Source organism: Lontra canadensis, unplaced genomic scaffold (assembly GCF_010015895.1).
Source record: "Lontra canadensis isolate GAN:19392208 unplaced genomic scaffold, GSC_riverotter_1.0 scaffold163, whole genome shotgun sequence".
Lineage (NCBI taxonomy): Eukaryota > Metazoa > Chordata > Mammalia > Carnivora > Mustelidae > Lontra > Lontra canadensis.
The window spans coordinates 1,406,345-1,423,073 of record NW_022631157.1 but is presented as its reverse complement, the minus strand read 5'-3'; the positions used below and the strand labels follow the sequence as shown (position 1 = coordinate 1,423,073).

The 16,729-nt window shown below is 36.9% G+C and overlaps 1 protein-coding gene across 7 annotated transcripts in view; it reads right to left on the bottom strand.

Annotated features, from left to right (window-relative positions):
* Positions 1-16,729, bottom strand: part of NF1 (neurofibromin 1) — a 252,162-nt gene that overhangs the window by 184,513 nt on the left and 50,920 nt on the right. For all 7 annotated transcript variants that reach the window (XM_032845423.1, XM_032845422.1, XM_032845416.1 and 4 more), the window contains exons 2-4: positions 12,119-12,262; positions 10,043-10,126; positions 5,518-5,708 (exon numbers count right to left, since the gene is read on the bottom strand). In XM_032845423.1, coding sequence (XP_032701314.1) covers positions 5,518-5,708; positions 10,043-10,126; positions 12,119-12,262 — 419 coding nt within the window. The remainder of the gene's footprint in view (positions 1-5,517; positions 5,709-10,042; positions 10,127-12,118; positions 12,263-16,729) is intronic.

Genomic DNA, 16,729 nt, shown 5'->3' with positions numbered 1-16,729 from the left:
TCCCTCTCTTCCCCCATGATCCTCTCTTTTGTTTCTTAAATTTCACATATCAGGGAGATCATATGATAACCTTATTTCTCTGATTGACTTATTTTGCTTAGCATAACACCCCCTGGTTCCAGTCACATTACTGCAAATGACAAGATTTCTTTTTTTTTTAATGGCTACATAGTATTCCATTGTATATATACACCACATCTTCTTTATCCATTCATCTGTTGATGGACATCTGGGCTCTTTCCATAGTCTGCTTACTGTGGACATTGCTGCTCTAAACATTGGGGTGCAAGTGCCCCTTCAGATCATTACGTTTTATCTGTGGGGTAAATACCCAGTAGTGCAATTGCTGTGTGGTAGGGTAGCTCTACTTTCAACTTTTTGAGGAACCTCCATGCTGTTTTCCAGAGTGGCTGCACCAGCGTGCATTCCCACCAATAGTGGGATCCGCATCCTCACCAGCATCTGTCATTTCCTGACTGGTTAATTTTAGCCATTCTGACTGGTATGAGATGGTATCTCATTGAGGTTTTGATATGTATTTCCCTGATGCCAAGTGATGTTGAACACGTTTTCATGTGTCTGTTGGGCAATCTGTATGTCTTCTTTGGAGAAATGTCTGTTCATGTTTTCTGCCCATTTCTTGAATGGATTATTTGTTCTTTAGGTGTTCAGTTTGATATGCTTTTTATAGATTTTGGATACTAGCCCTTTATCTAATACGTCATTTACAAATACCTTCTCCCAGATTCTGTCTGTTGTCTTTTGGTTTTGTCATTTCCTTTGCTGTGAGAAGTCAGTTTTTCAAAAGTTAACACTGTTAATCTACTGAACTCTGTTTCCTAATGAGACATACTCATTATTTTAATTAAGATATCAAAAATGTAAGAAGATGAATGGAATTACTAATGCTCATAAATGCAGAGAGAGACAGATACGGTGAAAAAATACAAATACTACAAAATCTTACTCATAGTATTAACTCAAATTGTAGCCATTTTAATGCAGTCTAAAACTGACATTAATCATCATACTAAACATTCAGTTGCTAGAAGTGATATCAATCCAATTTCTTCCTTCTCAAATTCCTTTTTCACTAACTTTAGCCTGCAGATGTGTAGCTAACATTAAAATTATTCTAAGCACTTACACTAAAGCTCTTCATATCATCAGGGTGAGAAAAGCTTAGCAGTTCATACTGGGAATGACAAGGTCCTCAATACTGACTTATATGCTAAAAATTCCACAGCTGCTGCAAAGGCCTAGAAAATATGGAATATGATTCCTTAGGAAACACAACTTAATAAATCAGCAATGCCAACTTCTGAAAAGCTGACTCTTCCAGTTATTTGTGAAAAATGGAAGAAAAGTTTAATTCTTTTTACAGCCCGGTATTTCCATAGGGAAGGGGTATTTTGTGAGGCTTAAACATTTCTGAAGAACGGAAATCAAAGCACAGTTGGGAGTAAACGAAGTAGAAAACTTACTAAAACATTTAGAAAGACCAGGTAAACTGAAAACAAAAAGATATTTAAAAACATATAGAAATAAAATAAATAAAAGTGCCCGAGTGGCTCAGTTGGTTAAGCAGCCAACTCTTGATTTCAGCTTAGGTCATGATCTTGGGGTTGTGAGCTTGAGCCCCGCATGGGGAATCTGCTTGAGATTCTTTCTCTCCATCTGCCCCTGCCCACCTTTCTCACTCTCCCTCTCTTAAAAAAAGGGAAAAAGAAGAGAAAAGAAAGAAACTAAGACAAACACCCCCTTCCATCCACCCAGGTGCAGAAATGAAGAGGAACCTAAAAACCAGAGAAGGTTTTGAAGACATGGTCTGACCATGCAACAAAGGAAGCACAGGAGCCAGGTTTTTACCTCTCCTTAACCTAGGGGTTTGTGGCTATCATCTACATGGGACTGGATACAAAGCTTTCTACCCTATAATGCAGAGAGTAGAACTGGGGCCCTGCAAAAAACATGACTAGCAAGAACTATGCAATTCCTTAAATGAGAGTTGCAGAGAGAGAGAGATGGAACGAAGGGAGAGTGGAAGGAGATAAAAAAAAATCTACCAATGTTAAGATGTCTGTCTGCTCTGGCTGTTTTGGGTAGGGGAAAAAGTCACCCAGAGCTGTTACACCGTAAGGGTCTGAGGTCCACATTTATACTACCCATACAATCTGGGAATGACAAATTAATTTAAAAAAAAAAAAAAAAAAGGAAACGAAAGGGAAAAAAAAAGTCCAGAGCTGGGCACTTAGCAAAAGCAAAAACCATCACTAGGACGCTCCCACATCCACAAGAGATCCCAAAGAAGATACAGACGTGCAATAAAGATGAATTTGCAATCAAAGTTTACAGAAAAGAGAGAAAACCATTCACTATGAATGAGAATTGGCACATACAAGATTATTTAACAATCTTAAGAGAATATAAAATATGCCTTAAATGATTAGAGCCATATAAAAAATTTTTAACTATAAAGAAGAAAAAGAAACCATTAAAAAAAAAAAAAAAACCAACCCAGCAGATCTGTAAAAGAAACAGAACTTCTGGGGCACCTGGATGACTTGGTCAGTTAAGCATCTCCCTCTTGATTTTGGCTCAGGTCATGAGCTCAGGGTTCTGAAATCAAGCCCGCATCCAAGCCACCCTGGGCATGAAACCTGCTTAAGATTCTCTCTCCCTCAGCCCCTCCCCCTTCTCTAAAAAGAAAAAAAAATCAAATAGAACTTTTAAAATCACTGAGCCTTCTGTTTCTGGCATTATATCAAATCAGATATTCTTTTTTTTTTTTTTTTTAAGATTTTATTTATTTATTTATTTATTTGACCGTGAGAGAGGGAACACAGCACGGGGAGTGGGAGAGGGAGAAGCAGGCTTCCCACTGATGCGGGGCTCCATCCCAGGACTCTGGATCAAGACCTGAGCCAAAGGCAGACACTTAACAACTGAGCCACCCAGGTACCCCTCAAATCAGATATTCTGCAGAGCCCTCCCACTACAAAACAATTAGATCTAGTGCAACTGTACAGTAATTCTGTGAACAGAGCAGCCCATCTTCTACATAAAAGAGTACTATGAGTTGCAGAACATGGTATACTTCAGCAGAAGTATACTTAAGATCTGTACCCCATATTTCCTTAAAAAAAAAAATCAAAGACCAAGAAATATCAAAAGCTAATGTTATTTCTAAAAGAGAAACATTTGTGGACAGGTAGCAGAGTCAAACACAGTAAATTCTCATTATTTGGTTCATCTATTATATATGGGATACAAAATCAATCTTCAGAAAGAACTGCCATTCTGGGGATACCTGGATGGCTCAGTTGGTTAAGCATCTGCCTTTGCCTCAGATCATGATCCAGGGTCCTGGGATTGAGCCCTAGGTTGGGATCCCTGCTGAGCGGGGATTCTGCTTCGCCCTCTGCCTCTGTCCCTTCCCCTCCCCAACTGGTGCTCTATTGCTCTCTCACACTCTGGCTCAACTAAATCTTTTAAAAAAAGAAAGAACTGCCATTCTAGTCACTTGCATATTTTAAGTCACCTAATGCTATGAAGGCTATATTTACATCTAAATTAAACCATCATAGTGGCCTTTTAGGTGAGGGGTCCTCTAACAAGATCAGCTCCTTCTGGCACAAGCTACATGAAATGCAGTTGTCTAAAACATGTACTTCAGAGATCCAATTTCTGAGCAGTCTGTCCACTGGAAGCTACAGAAACTAGCTTATTCTGGAGACATTTAACTTCTCTTCTGGAAACAGTAAGGTTCAGGATATACATAAAAGTTGCCTATATTTACATGCATTGATGCTGCAAAATCCTATAAAATGAAACCTTTGATGCAAGAAAATTTCTAGAGTTTTTAAAAGATGGCACATTTGCTGTATTTTATAGAGCAACTTACATTTGGATAGACTAAAAAATATTCTATTATTTTGATCGTTGTTACCTTCAATGTAAAATTATTTCAAATAGTAATAAGCTAGTGTGATAGTCACTTAAACAAATCGATTTTTTCTTTTATAATTTTCACACCTCCTATTCCCTAGATGTCGGTTACTTTGCTACTTCAACTAATTTAATATTACTCAGAATATAAAATGTTATCACTCAAAAGATTTCATGAAGACATTGTTCTATTGTATAAACATAACAGCATCAATCATATCATACCATTAAACAAAATTCAATTTTCTTTGCACCAGGTCTGATCAGGAATTTAAGAATACTGTTGCCTAGCATCATGACTATAGAAATACCATTTTTTATTAAAAAGACAGGAGAATTTTGAAGTTAGCCAAGTCACCCAAAACACTATAGCACAAACTCTCAAACTATGATGCATATTCCACTCACACCTGTTTCTCCAACAACAGAAGAAGAACAAAGCTTACTAATGGAAGTCCACTATTCACACAACACAGAAAAGTCAAAAGATGAAGGATGTATCAATAAAGAGGGCTGTTTTTCCACATTCTATATTAGTCTTAGATTCACTAAATCACTAACTGATTCATATTATACTTCCTACTTGGTCATAATTAAGACCCATTTGACTCTACTTGGATGAAACAGGCAAATCATTTGCATGAAAGCAAGTTCCAGAGTCACTTGCTACACCATCAGTTATTATTCCATATGGCACCATCTACACATAAATTACTTCCCATCCATAGCATATCACAACTGATGATCACATGACTTTTAATCATCAATAAAAGCTTAGATCATATTTATCATATAATATTGAAGCACAACAGTAAAAATATTAAAATATATATTTCATAAAATATGGTTAAAATGGAAATATAGAAGTAGCAGCCTGATATAATGAATTTAATAGACTCTGAAACCAGTCTGACTTTAAAATTTGGGGCCTCCATTATTCAACAAAGTGCCTTAATAAATTCTTTGGGTATTAGTTTGTTTACCTATAAACTGGGGAAGTATCACCCACATTTCAAAGATACTATGAAGATAAAACAGTACAACATATACTGTAAATATTCAAAATATGGGAGCTTTTAGAATTCATACATTTAAAACACAGTCTACTTTCTGGAGAAGACTACTTTGCAATTACTCACTTCCTTATGCTTCCCTATCATTAGGTTTTGATTTTGCTTCATAACTTAGGATCTTGTGATTAAGAGCAGAGCTGTGAGATCATTAGAAATCTGACTACTCTTCTCAGTTATTCTGATCAGCTAATTCCATTTAAAAGAATATTTAAAAACCCAACCAAAAACTCATACCTCGTGTAAAAACAAAAACCTGATCATGAGCAATAGACTTCCCTCAAATTTGGACTTTCAACTTCATAACTACTCACATTTAATTGTACCCACCAGTATCACAATACTACGTGATAAAAACGTCAAAGAAATCAATGTATAAAATTCATACAAAAGTCCAAGTCAAATTCATTTCTGTCAACTTTTTATTTTTATGCAGACAAAAGAAAGACTTCTAAAATTATATTACTTCACAACAGTTCTATGTAGTTTACACACTAACCTCGTAGAAATGCGACTAAACACTGCATTGAAGTTGTTGCAGCTGAGAGAAAATAAAACCCCAGAGGCAGAATTCCGAAGTTCAGTGGCATGTTGGTTTCCTTCTCGACAGGTATGAAGAAAATGGCAGATTTCTGGCAACAACTGTTTGACCAACATTGTTTCATCTAATCTCATTGTGTCCTTTGGTTGCTGCAATAGAAATAATCACATAATTCTAAAACTTTGTTAAATTCACATGTAAAGATTTTCTGTATGAAATTTTTCAAACATGGGGAGCCTGAGTGGCTCAGCGGGTTGAGCCTCTGCCTTCGGCTCAGGTCATGATGTCAGGGTCCTGGGATCGAGCCCTGCATCCGGCTCTCTGCTTGGCAGGGAGCTTGCTTCCCTTCCTCTCTCTGCTTGCCTCTCTGCCTACTTGTGATCTCTGTCTGTCAAATAAGTAAAATCTTTAAAAAAAAAAAAAAAGAGAGAAAGAAAGAAATTTTTCAAACAGACATGACTTGAAATAGAATAATGAACACCCATATATTCATCACCTACACTCAACAACTGTTAATATTTCACCATGTTCACTGTATCTATCCTCAGTCTAATAAACAGGATAGTTCCATCTTTCATTGTTTTCTCTTTTTTTTTCCATCTTTCACCTCTTTTCACAATGAAAGTCCAGCCCCCCATCCATTCTCCCTAGAATCCGCCCCCCCCACCACCATTCCTGTTGGTTCCCTGTTCATCAAATCCCTGTAGAAGCTTTTCCACTCCTAGGAATCCCAAGTTTATTATGAGTTCCAAATAAACATTACTTATATTCATTTATTTGTGGTGCACTGTGTCATCTGTCTCATATCCAAATAAATTCCTTGGTGTATAATTTACTTATTAAAAATAGTTTTGCTTTGCTTGAGCCATTTCAAAGTAAGTTACAAACATCATAATATTTCATCCACAGGTATTTTAGCATCTCTTAAAAATAAGGACATTCAGGGGCAGCTGGGTGGCTCAGTCATTAAGTGTCTGCCTTCCACTCAGGTCATGATCCCAGGGTCCTGGGATGGAGCCCCACATCGGGTTTCCTGCTTGCGGGAAGCCTGCTTCTCCCTCTCCCATTCCCCCATTTGTGTTCCCTCTCTCGCTATCTCTCTCTGTCAAATAAATACATAAAATCTTAAAATAAATAAATAAAAATAAGGACACTCAAAAAATAAAATAAATAAGGACATTCTTGGGGCACCTGGGTGGCTGGCCACCAACTCTTGATTTCGGCTCAGGTTATGATCTCAGGATCATGAGATGGAGCCCAAAGGCTCTGCGTTGAACACATAGTCTGCTTGTCCCTCTCTCTCCTCCTCTGCCCTTCCCCTCTCCTATCGTGTGCACACACCCTCTCTTTAAAATAAAATCTTTAGAAAATAAAAATAAGGGCATTCTCCAATTTAACTTCAATACAATCACCACATCAAACAACAACAAAATTCCCCTTCCATCAGCTAATACCCATTCTATATTCAAATTTCCCCAACTGCCCCCAAAATGTCTTTCATATCTTTTTTTAAAATATTTTACTTATTTATTCGTGAGAGACAGAGCTAGGGAGAGAGAGCATGAGGCAGGAGGAGAAGGAGAAGCAGGCTCCCTGCTGAACAGGGAACCCCACAACATGGGGCTCAGGCCCAGGACTCTGCAACAATGACCTGAGCTGAAGGCAGACAGATACCTGACCGACTGAGCCACCCAGGTGACCTCAAAACTTCTTTTTAATTCAATCAGGATTCAAAAAAAAGTTCAGATGATTACAGCATGATTCCTTTAGTCTCTTTATTCTAAAATGACTGCCCCCCCAACACTCCATATACATCATTTTATTTTGACTTTAAGAAAATGGGCCTTACAAAATGTTCCATATTGTTGATCACGATTATTTCTTAGTAGTATGAGACTTGTAGTTACTGTATTTCAATAGCTGGAACCTACATCTAATGGTCTGATTAAATTCAGGTTAAACACTTCAAGCAATTCAGTAAAATTCATACTGTATCATATCAGGAATCCATAATGCCAGGTGGTCCCAATGTTAATGACACAGCAAGCCAGACAACCTTACTGTTAATATTAAACTCACTACTTTATAAAGTAAATCTTTTCACTACAATTAACAAAATAACCAATGGATAAGCTATCCTGCAGATGCACCATTCCACATCAATATATCACCTAAGCCTAATAATAATCATGTATGAATGACAATTCATACAATTTCAGTAATACCAAGCAAAGAATAAAATTGTGTATAATTATGTGCTATCCTTGATTCTGTAATTGCAATCCAAGTGCTTATAGATGTAAATACACTGTAACATACAGACAGCAAATAAACAGATATCACAAAACCTCCAAAATTCAAGTGGCAACGCCTGTATCTTACAGGCCAATCAAACAATAGAAATGCTGAAACTCCAATTAATAAGCAAGGAAAAATTACAGAAGTATTCAATCTTTTGAATAATGGTCATATATGCAGGAACAAAGATCAGTCAAATTCTACAAAATTTTACTCATAATAAAATACTGGTAAATATTTGATCATTTCATTTAGCTATTTCAACTACTTATACGACAAACATGTACTTGCAGGCTCACTTCTTAAACTACCTCACCGAACTTCAATCTAAAAATGAAAATCAACAGACAACCATAGTAACACTGTAGGCAATCCAAGAAAACAAAATTATTTGATAACATGAATAGCATTATTTTTAATTATAAATTCAATGAAAGAAATCCATACATTTTCAATAGAACAGAGGAAGATATCTTATGCATTATATAAGTTATACTATGCTTACTTATTAGAGTTTTAATTAGGCTATCTCTAAAGAGTATCAATAAAACAGGGGCCAATAATACCTTAATCATTCTCCAAAATACATTTACCATTACCTCTCAATTACAAATGTTAATAGAGAAAAGCTGCAGGACTGACAGAGGCAATAAACCACCCGACCCATCCGAACATGGATATGGCTAATGTACTGGTATTTATAATCAAAGCAACAAGACCACTATAGAGAACTGGCTCAAGATGTTTAAAAATCGTTCACCTTCCCAATTACATCATCTTATTTAACAGCACTTTTGTTTTTTCACTCCACTTAACAAATGAACAACAGCATATCACAAATCAATAGAAAGCACCAAACTACAAACAGAACTAGCTCACCCTCAATTTAAGTAGAAAACTTACAAAAAACTGTCTAACAATTGGGAATACGCTCAAGGGCCAATGAAAGAGTTTAAAACACAGGTTTTGGTCCTATAGTCTTAAATAGATCTCTTCCCCTAGGATAAATAATTGAGTACATGTAATTATTTTTCCCCTTCCTCAAACACTATTGACCATTCCTTCTCTTCCCAACCACAAAATCGTCCTCACATCCAAGTCCCACCCATCTAGGCTGATTATAGAAAACAACTGTAACATGCTGAAGAGAGATGCAATTCTGAATAAAAGCCAAAAGATGTGTCAAGGAAGAGGGACCATGATAACCCTTAGAATGAATAGACAGATCTTTAAAATGAAGGCAATAAAATTTATATACTTACTAAACAACTACCACGTTCCAGTAAGAGTTAAGGTTATCAAAGTACAGAAACACCTTGCTTTATGCAACAAAAATATTCTCGAAAAAATTCTCAGTAAGTCATGGTTGAAACATACTGAGATAACTATTTAGAGGAACCCTAAGAAAGAACTGTTTTGTATTCAACTACTCCTCCACATAACTATTTTATATATTCATAATTTACACATAACAAATGTTCTTAAGGTAGGATTTCTTGGTAATAGTTGTAATTTTTTAAAGTCCACTTTTATACAGATTCGAAAAGTAAAATATTAAAATCAGGTAAAATATTGAAATGGGGTGGCACCTGAGTGGCTCAGATGTTAAGCGTCTGCCTTCGGATTAGGTCATGATCCCAGTGTCCTGGGATCGAGCACCACACTGGGCTCCCTGCTCAGCAGGAAGTCTGCTTCTCCCTCTCCCAGTCCCCCTGCTTTTATTTCCTCTCTCACTATCAAATAAATAAATAAAATCTTTGAAAAAAAAATTGAAATGGGGCAGGGAGGGGCAGGGGGAGAGAGATTACTCCTGGTCACATTTTTTTCCCATCACATTTTTTCACAGCTAAGCAATACCACAGGCCTAACAATATCTGGAGAAATTAATTAAATCAAATAGTGGCTTTTTTTCATAAAATCTTTTCTAAACAACCTGAGACAGAGATCTAAGTGGCTCAAGCTTAACACTTTATAAGTAAACTTGGTATTTATTTAATTTACAAAAGATGAGAAAATAATTCTCTTGAAAACTGTATACACTGTTAATTCTGTTAACAAAATTTATATTCATATGTCTTAGACCAAAAAAATCTACATGACTTTTCTTGTCCACATCTATACTTTGGTACATCAGATCATTCTCAAAACTGAATTCACAAAACCTGCCTATTTTAGATTTACTTACCCCAGCAAGACATTTTTCCAGTGTATCCAATATAATCAACTGAGAGAGATATAAATTTTTTTCAGCAGCTTCTCCAAATATTCTCTAAAAGAAAAGATATTCAGAACAATAAAGGTTGGCTATTACTCTCTACTGAATCAACACACATCTAAAAAGTCAGGGAATACGGATTAGGAAAAAAAAAAACCCAAGTCTTCCATTTTATCTCCCAGATTAGACTATATTTAAATGTTATTTCTGATTTTATCTTAATGCTCACACGAAATAAATTCCCAGGCAAACAAAAATGGTGGTATTTATTACAGTCTATCATTAGCCTTATAAAGTGAAAGAAAGTAACTTTGGTTTATACTTTAAAAATATATAGGATTTAAAAAATGAAACAAGATGGGATCGGGAGGCATACAAACAATACAAACAATACGAGACTCATCTCACAAAACAAACTGAGGGTTGCTGGGGGGAGGGGAGTAGGGAGAGGGTGGTTGGGTTATGGACATTGCGGGGGTATATGTGCTATGGTGAGTGCCGTGAAGTGTGTACACCTGGCGATTCACAGACCTGTACCCCTGAGGCTAATAATACATTATATGTTAATAAAAAATTAAAAATAAAAAAAAAAACTTGAAAGAAAAAAATATACATATATAGGATTTAGATATACATACAGATCTTAACCAGGATCTTGCATTGAACATTTAACCACACTTCAATGCCACAAAATAATCAAAGTCTCAATTCTCACAGCAACAAAATACTGTAACACCAATTACAGTGAATTTAAGGCATTTGCTATCCTTAAATTTAATACTATGCTATTCACCAACAAGGAACTATGGTTTCCACAATTGAGTTTACTCAATAAGCCTAAATGAATGCAAATTATCACAATACTGCTTTTGGTTTTGGTTTGAAAAGAAGGTTCCAATATTAAAATATTTTCACCTAACTGGGAACACAGCCACATATTTATATAAGCAAAATCCTATCACCATGCCCCACACACTGTGCAACAAAAGAGCATCACAAAATCTTACATGTATTTCTGTAAAGCACTTTACATATTCATAAGTGGTCCTGCTTTTTTCAGAAAAATCTTAATTTTTTTTCTATAAAGAAAAAACTTCTTTGCATGGCAAATGATTGCCCACACCTCCAGTTTATCAATTTTCTAAGTTTGGGACAGCGCCTAATGAAGTTTTTAAAAAGAAAACACACTAAAGATGTGACTGTAAAAATAAGACTGATTCGCACAATGTACAACCAGACGTCAGTCTCATAGCTTAATACAAACAATATAAACCGTGGTTAGAAGTGCTAAACACAGAAAAAGCAGTTCGGAATTAATCAAGAAATATCCAGATCAGCTGTTTTGAATTGAGTTTGAAGGAGATTTTAGATGGGGACTGACAGAGAAAGGAATCCCCTGAGAGAGTCGGGACAAATGAGATGTTCAAACGTTCAGAGAAAGAACAGCTGGGGTAACCTGAAGTCTAGGGAATGTAAATAGGTTTTATAAAACAGGAAAAAAGGCAACTGTGAGCTTTTGACCATGGAATTACTTGCTGAAATTGCTATTTGAGGAAAATCATTTCAACAATGGGATCTCTAACTACTATAGAATCTGTCACAGGTTACAGGAAGAAGGAAATAAAACAGCATCTTCGTAAAAGCAATCTCACATTTTAACACTACAAGGTCATATTTTATTTATTGTCTACTTAGGACTAGGACAATCTAATAAGTAAATATTCAAAGCAGCAGCTTAGGAAAAGATTTTAATAGATTACTATGTTACCAATTTATATATGACCTGAAGTCTGTATGAAATCCTAATGCCAAAAAAATAAAAAGAAAAGATAGGGTCGCAAATAAGAGAAGTATCTAAGAGGAAAAAAATAAAAAACTAAAATGAAAGTTAAAGGTTACCTGTGCTCATTCACAAAACACAATGAGTGTTTATAACCAGAGTCCACAGAAAAGGACTTTCCATACTCTAAAATATGCTGCTGTAAGTCTTTAAATCAGAAGGAAACCAAAGCAAATTCCCCCACAAAACAATGACCCAATACTCACCATATTGTTAACATTCTTTAAGATAGTGGTGAGGCCGCTGATAACCAAAGAAAACTTGTATTTGGAAATATTAATAAGACATTCCTTGTTGTGTTCGGTACTGACTTTGGTATGCGTGTTCTGCTGTCCTGTTTTTATTGGAAGCTAAGGGAAAAAGAAAATGTTAGCTTATACATGAAAACGACTAAAAAGAACTATTTTTCACTGAAACCCATGAGATTTTAGGAAAATTTTTATCTGCCACGGTGACCTATGTTTGTATCCCAAGCTCCAATTTTCAATAGAAATTAGCATGTATAGCAAATCTAAACCTCTTGAAATTTCAATGTTTGCAGCTTTCTTTCTCAAAGTCTACCTACCTACAAAATTAAAACTTTACCCAGTATTACGTAAGAGATGATGACTCACAGAAACAGAGCTATTTCCTTGTGGCTAAAAATTATTTCAGAGGATGCCTGCAATAAAATGCACACAATCTTTTCCCTGACACCCTGAACGCCAGCATTCAAACAACAGAACAAGAGCATCTCTGCCCCCGACCTCTAATAAATAATGGCAAATAACTGTGTATTTTTCAGAAAGGAGAGTAAGCTGTACAACCGAGAATAAACACAGTAAGACTGACTCGGGTAAGAGGACCACCCTCAGGTACACAGTTGAGGGAGGAACGGAACCAGAGGCAGGTAAGTTTCATGGGGAAAAATATATATATCTTTTAAGGGGACCACATTTACATTTATCTGAGAATGAGTTAAGTCGCACTGCCAAGAAGCTCATCTCTGCTCTGTTCAAAAGTAGCATTTTGTATTGAAAGCATTATGAATGTATCCACTGTTTAAATATTAGATCCGGCTAATGCTAACAGAGAAGACTTGGGAGGGGTTTTTTTTTTTTTAATACTTATTTATTTACTCAGAGAAAGCAAGTGAGAGAGAAAGAGAGAGAGACTAAGAACCAGGGGAGGGGCAGAGGGAGATCCCCACTGAGCGGGGAGCAGGATGTGGGGCTTGATCCCAGGACCCTGAGACCATGACCTGAGCCAAAGGCAGATGTTCAACTGACTGAGCCACCCAGGCGCCCTTAGCATTTTGATTTTTAAAATGGTGCAACCAAAAGTGGAAAGAGACCAAGTAGCATGCCCAAGTTTGTCTAGTCAGTTAATAATAGATCACTGATTTGATAATAAATACTGAATACAAGAGGGGAAGCATTTCTAGAGCTTAACAGGAGGTACAGAATTACATGTTAGTTTTAAAGGTTACAGAAGGAAAAAATCTGAAAGGTGTAAGAAAGGAGAATTTTAAAAGGCAGTGGCTGCAATGTAGCTTGTAAATCTCCCCAGCTCTCTTTCTAATGGTTAATTTTATGTGTTAACTTGACTGGATCATAGGATGTACAGGTATTTGGCTAAACATTATTTCTGGGTGTATTTCTGAGGGTACTTTCAGATGCAATTAGTATGTGAATAATTCAGTCAAACAGCGGACAATACACCCCACAAAGCCCAAAATACAAGCAAATAGGAACAAACCACTTTGAGCTATAAAACTGGTGGGTATAAGCATCTCTGCAAAAGAAACCAGAGGGAAGTACAAGGTCTGATGGATCTGAGGAAAATCCCAAAATTCTATTCCATTCTCAATCAAAAGTACAGCAGGCCATCTTAAGAACATTAGCTGACCAAAAAATAAGAACATTAGCTGAAACATAGGGGTTTGTTTTGTTTTTGTTTTTGTATATTGCAATTCGCTCATGAGTACAAAAGGTCTACCATAATGGCCTGAGAAGAGAGCACACTTTTAAACAAACCATCATTATCTAACAGAAGTTTTTGCAGTGATATACTGTATCAACAATGCTCAATACAGCAGCCACATGTGCTATTAAGCACTTGTTACACGGCTAATGTAAATGAGGAATCAAATGTTAACTTCTATTTAATTTACTCACATTTAACTTTAAGTAGCTATTGGACACCATTGGGCAGCACAGTTCTAAACTAACCAGCTGAAGAAGAACCCTTTTAGGATGAAGCCTACATTGAGAAGAAATTGATGAGATTCACTCCAAACTGACAACAGGGACAACTGGGGACAAAGGACCAAGGTCCAGATAAAGGTGGTAAAGAGGAAGAAAGCTAAAGGAGCTCAGAAAGGATGAGATGATGGGTTTGTTCAATTTCATGAAATAGAAGAGCTCTAGATCCATGAAGAGAAAAAGCTACCCCCGCTCACATTTCCCCTCCACCAATTCAGGAAAACTATTTTCAAATATAAATGAGCAACAGCAGGGGCACCTGGGTGGCTCAGTCAATTAAGTGACTGATTCTTGATTTCAGCTCAGGTCATGATCTCAGGGTCGTGGGATTGAGCCCCACATGTCGGGCTCGACTCTGGGCTTAGAGCCTGCTTCAGATTTTCTCTCCCTCTCTCTTTGCCCCTCCCCCCAACCCCCCCCAAAAAGAGCAATAGCAAAGAACGTGGTCAAATCACATGTGAAGCTACCATGAGGAAAAAAAAAAAAAATAAGAAAAAAAATAACATTGCAACAGAAAATGAAAGTGTGCCCTAAAGTCATGTTCCAAGCAGGTCCTTCTGTTGAGGGAAAGAGAAACCATCAGAGATAAGGGTTGACACTGAGGGCTGAACCGACAAAACTGCAGACATGAGGGGGCCTCAAATGCATAACTAGTAGAAAAGGCTTAAAAGTTAAGCCAAAACTTCTGAAAAAGCAAAATTTCAAAGTCTCACAGCCTTGGGAAGACAAAATGATCAGAGTTTAGTACCTGCCAGTGGAAGGAACCTAGTAAATAAACCCCATTTTTAACTAGAAGCTCCAGAGGGCTACATCCCACAGAAACAGAAGAACTGCAGCAACTGGAACGCCTTTTTTTTTTTTTTAAGTTTATTTATTTATTTAAATAATCTACACCCAACGTGCGGCTCAAACCCAGAACCCTGAGATCAAGAATTGCCAGTTCTTCTGACTGAGCCAGTCAGGTGCCCAAGCAACTACAACTCTTAAACGCTATTAGTAGGAATGTACATCAGTAATTATTTTGAAAAATGTCTGACATTGTCACTAAAACAGAATATATATACATTCTCAGCGATTTCACTAGGTATACAACCAACAGATCTATGTACATATATCCACTGAAATATATGTGCAAAAATGTTTATAACAGCGTGTTAATAAACCAAAAACACTCCAATAGTCTATCAATAGCAGAAATGGTTTTAAAAAGCAATATATTCAAAGAAAAACTATATAGCTATAAAAATAAATGGCTTACAACTCTTAAGCTTCACTCACAAATATGAGTGAAAAGTTGGAACAAAATATCACTTACTGTACGATTATGCTACATAATTTTCAAAGACATGAGAAATTCAAGTCAGGATAGTAAAGACCCTTGGAAAGAACAGGTAATGACTAGAAGGAAATGCAAGAGGAAGGACTGCTAGCATCTTATGGTTACCTCAGTGTGTTTACTCTGTCAACATTTATTAAGCTGTATATTTACATATATTTGTGCATCCTTCTATATGTTTGACAGAAAGTTTGTAAATATATGTATTCAACTCCATGAGTTCATAGTGATGCTAAAAAACTAAAACAAATTTTGCAACAAATGAAACCCAAATCAAGGAGAAGCAAAGTAGTAATGAAGATAAGCACCCTTAGTGGACACAGAGGAATTACACACTGGCACTGCCCAGCTCCCCTTCATGGAAGGACTTGTTGCCTTAACTGCTAGAAGTATTCAGTCAGTCCTTCAGGGATTGCCTCACCTGCAGAGAATGACCCTAACCAAGGTCAAAGCCCTCCTGGGCAGCCCATACCCAACAACCAACTGATATGGCAATATAAAGGTCTACACACCTACACCCAATTCTGGGCAACTCAGAATGGCCAATTCTGGCACCAGAGCTCCTAAAAGGGGTTGGCCAAATCTAACACCAGACCTGCACTGCACCATGAATTCACCATCTGCCCAATCCTCCCTCCTCCCAGGTGCTGATCCCAAAGGAACACCTTAATGAACATCCTGCCCTAGGCTTCCAGGGCAGCTGGCTGCAGATGCTAAGAAAGGGTTTTAAAGCTGGCAATGGAGGAAAAATAGTAACTACAAAAGCAATGAAACTAAGAGTATTACTAAAATCTTTGCTCTCTGGAAAAAAGATAACACAGCCAATAGAAGCTAAGTATGAAAGCCAAAGGTCTCTCTGGAAGCATATAAAGACGGTCTCCTCTCTTGTAAAAGGAGGACAGAGAAACCCACGGACCAGAACCAACTCTTAGTTATCAGAGTTGCTGGGCTTCAAAGGTTAAATTCCCTAAAAGGCACATCTGCTATGCCATGACCAGAGCCCTGAGGGGAAAGAGTAAGACAAATATAATGGAAATAAGTAGTCTGTGGGCCCAAAAATCTATTTCCAAGGTCCCCTAAATCCTCTCTGTCTACCATAGTGGCCCATTACTGCTTATTAAGCGGTGGCACCCCCAAACTTGTTTGAAGACAATTCAAAGACTTCTCCCCTGAAAGACAATAGATGTTCCTCACAGGATTTGCCACCCACCTCCTCTACTAGCCAAAGAGGTAAGAGA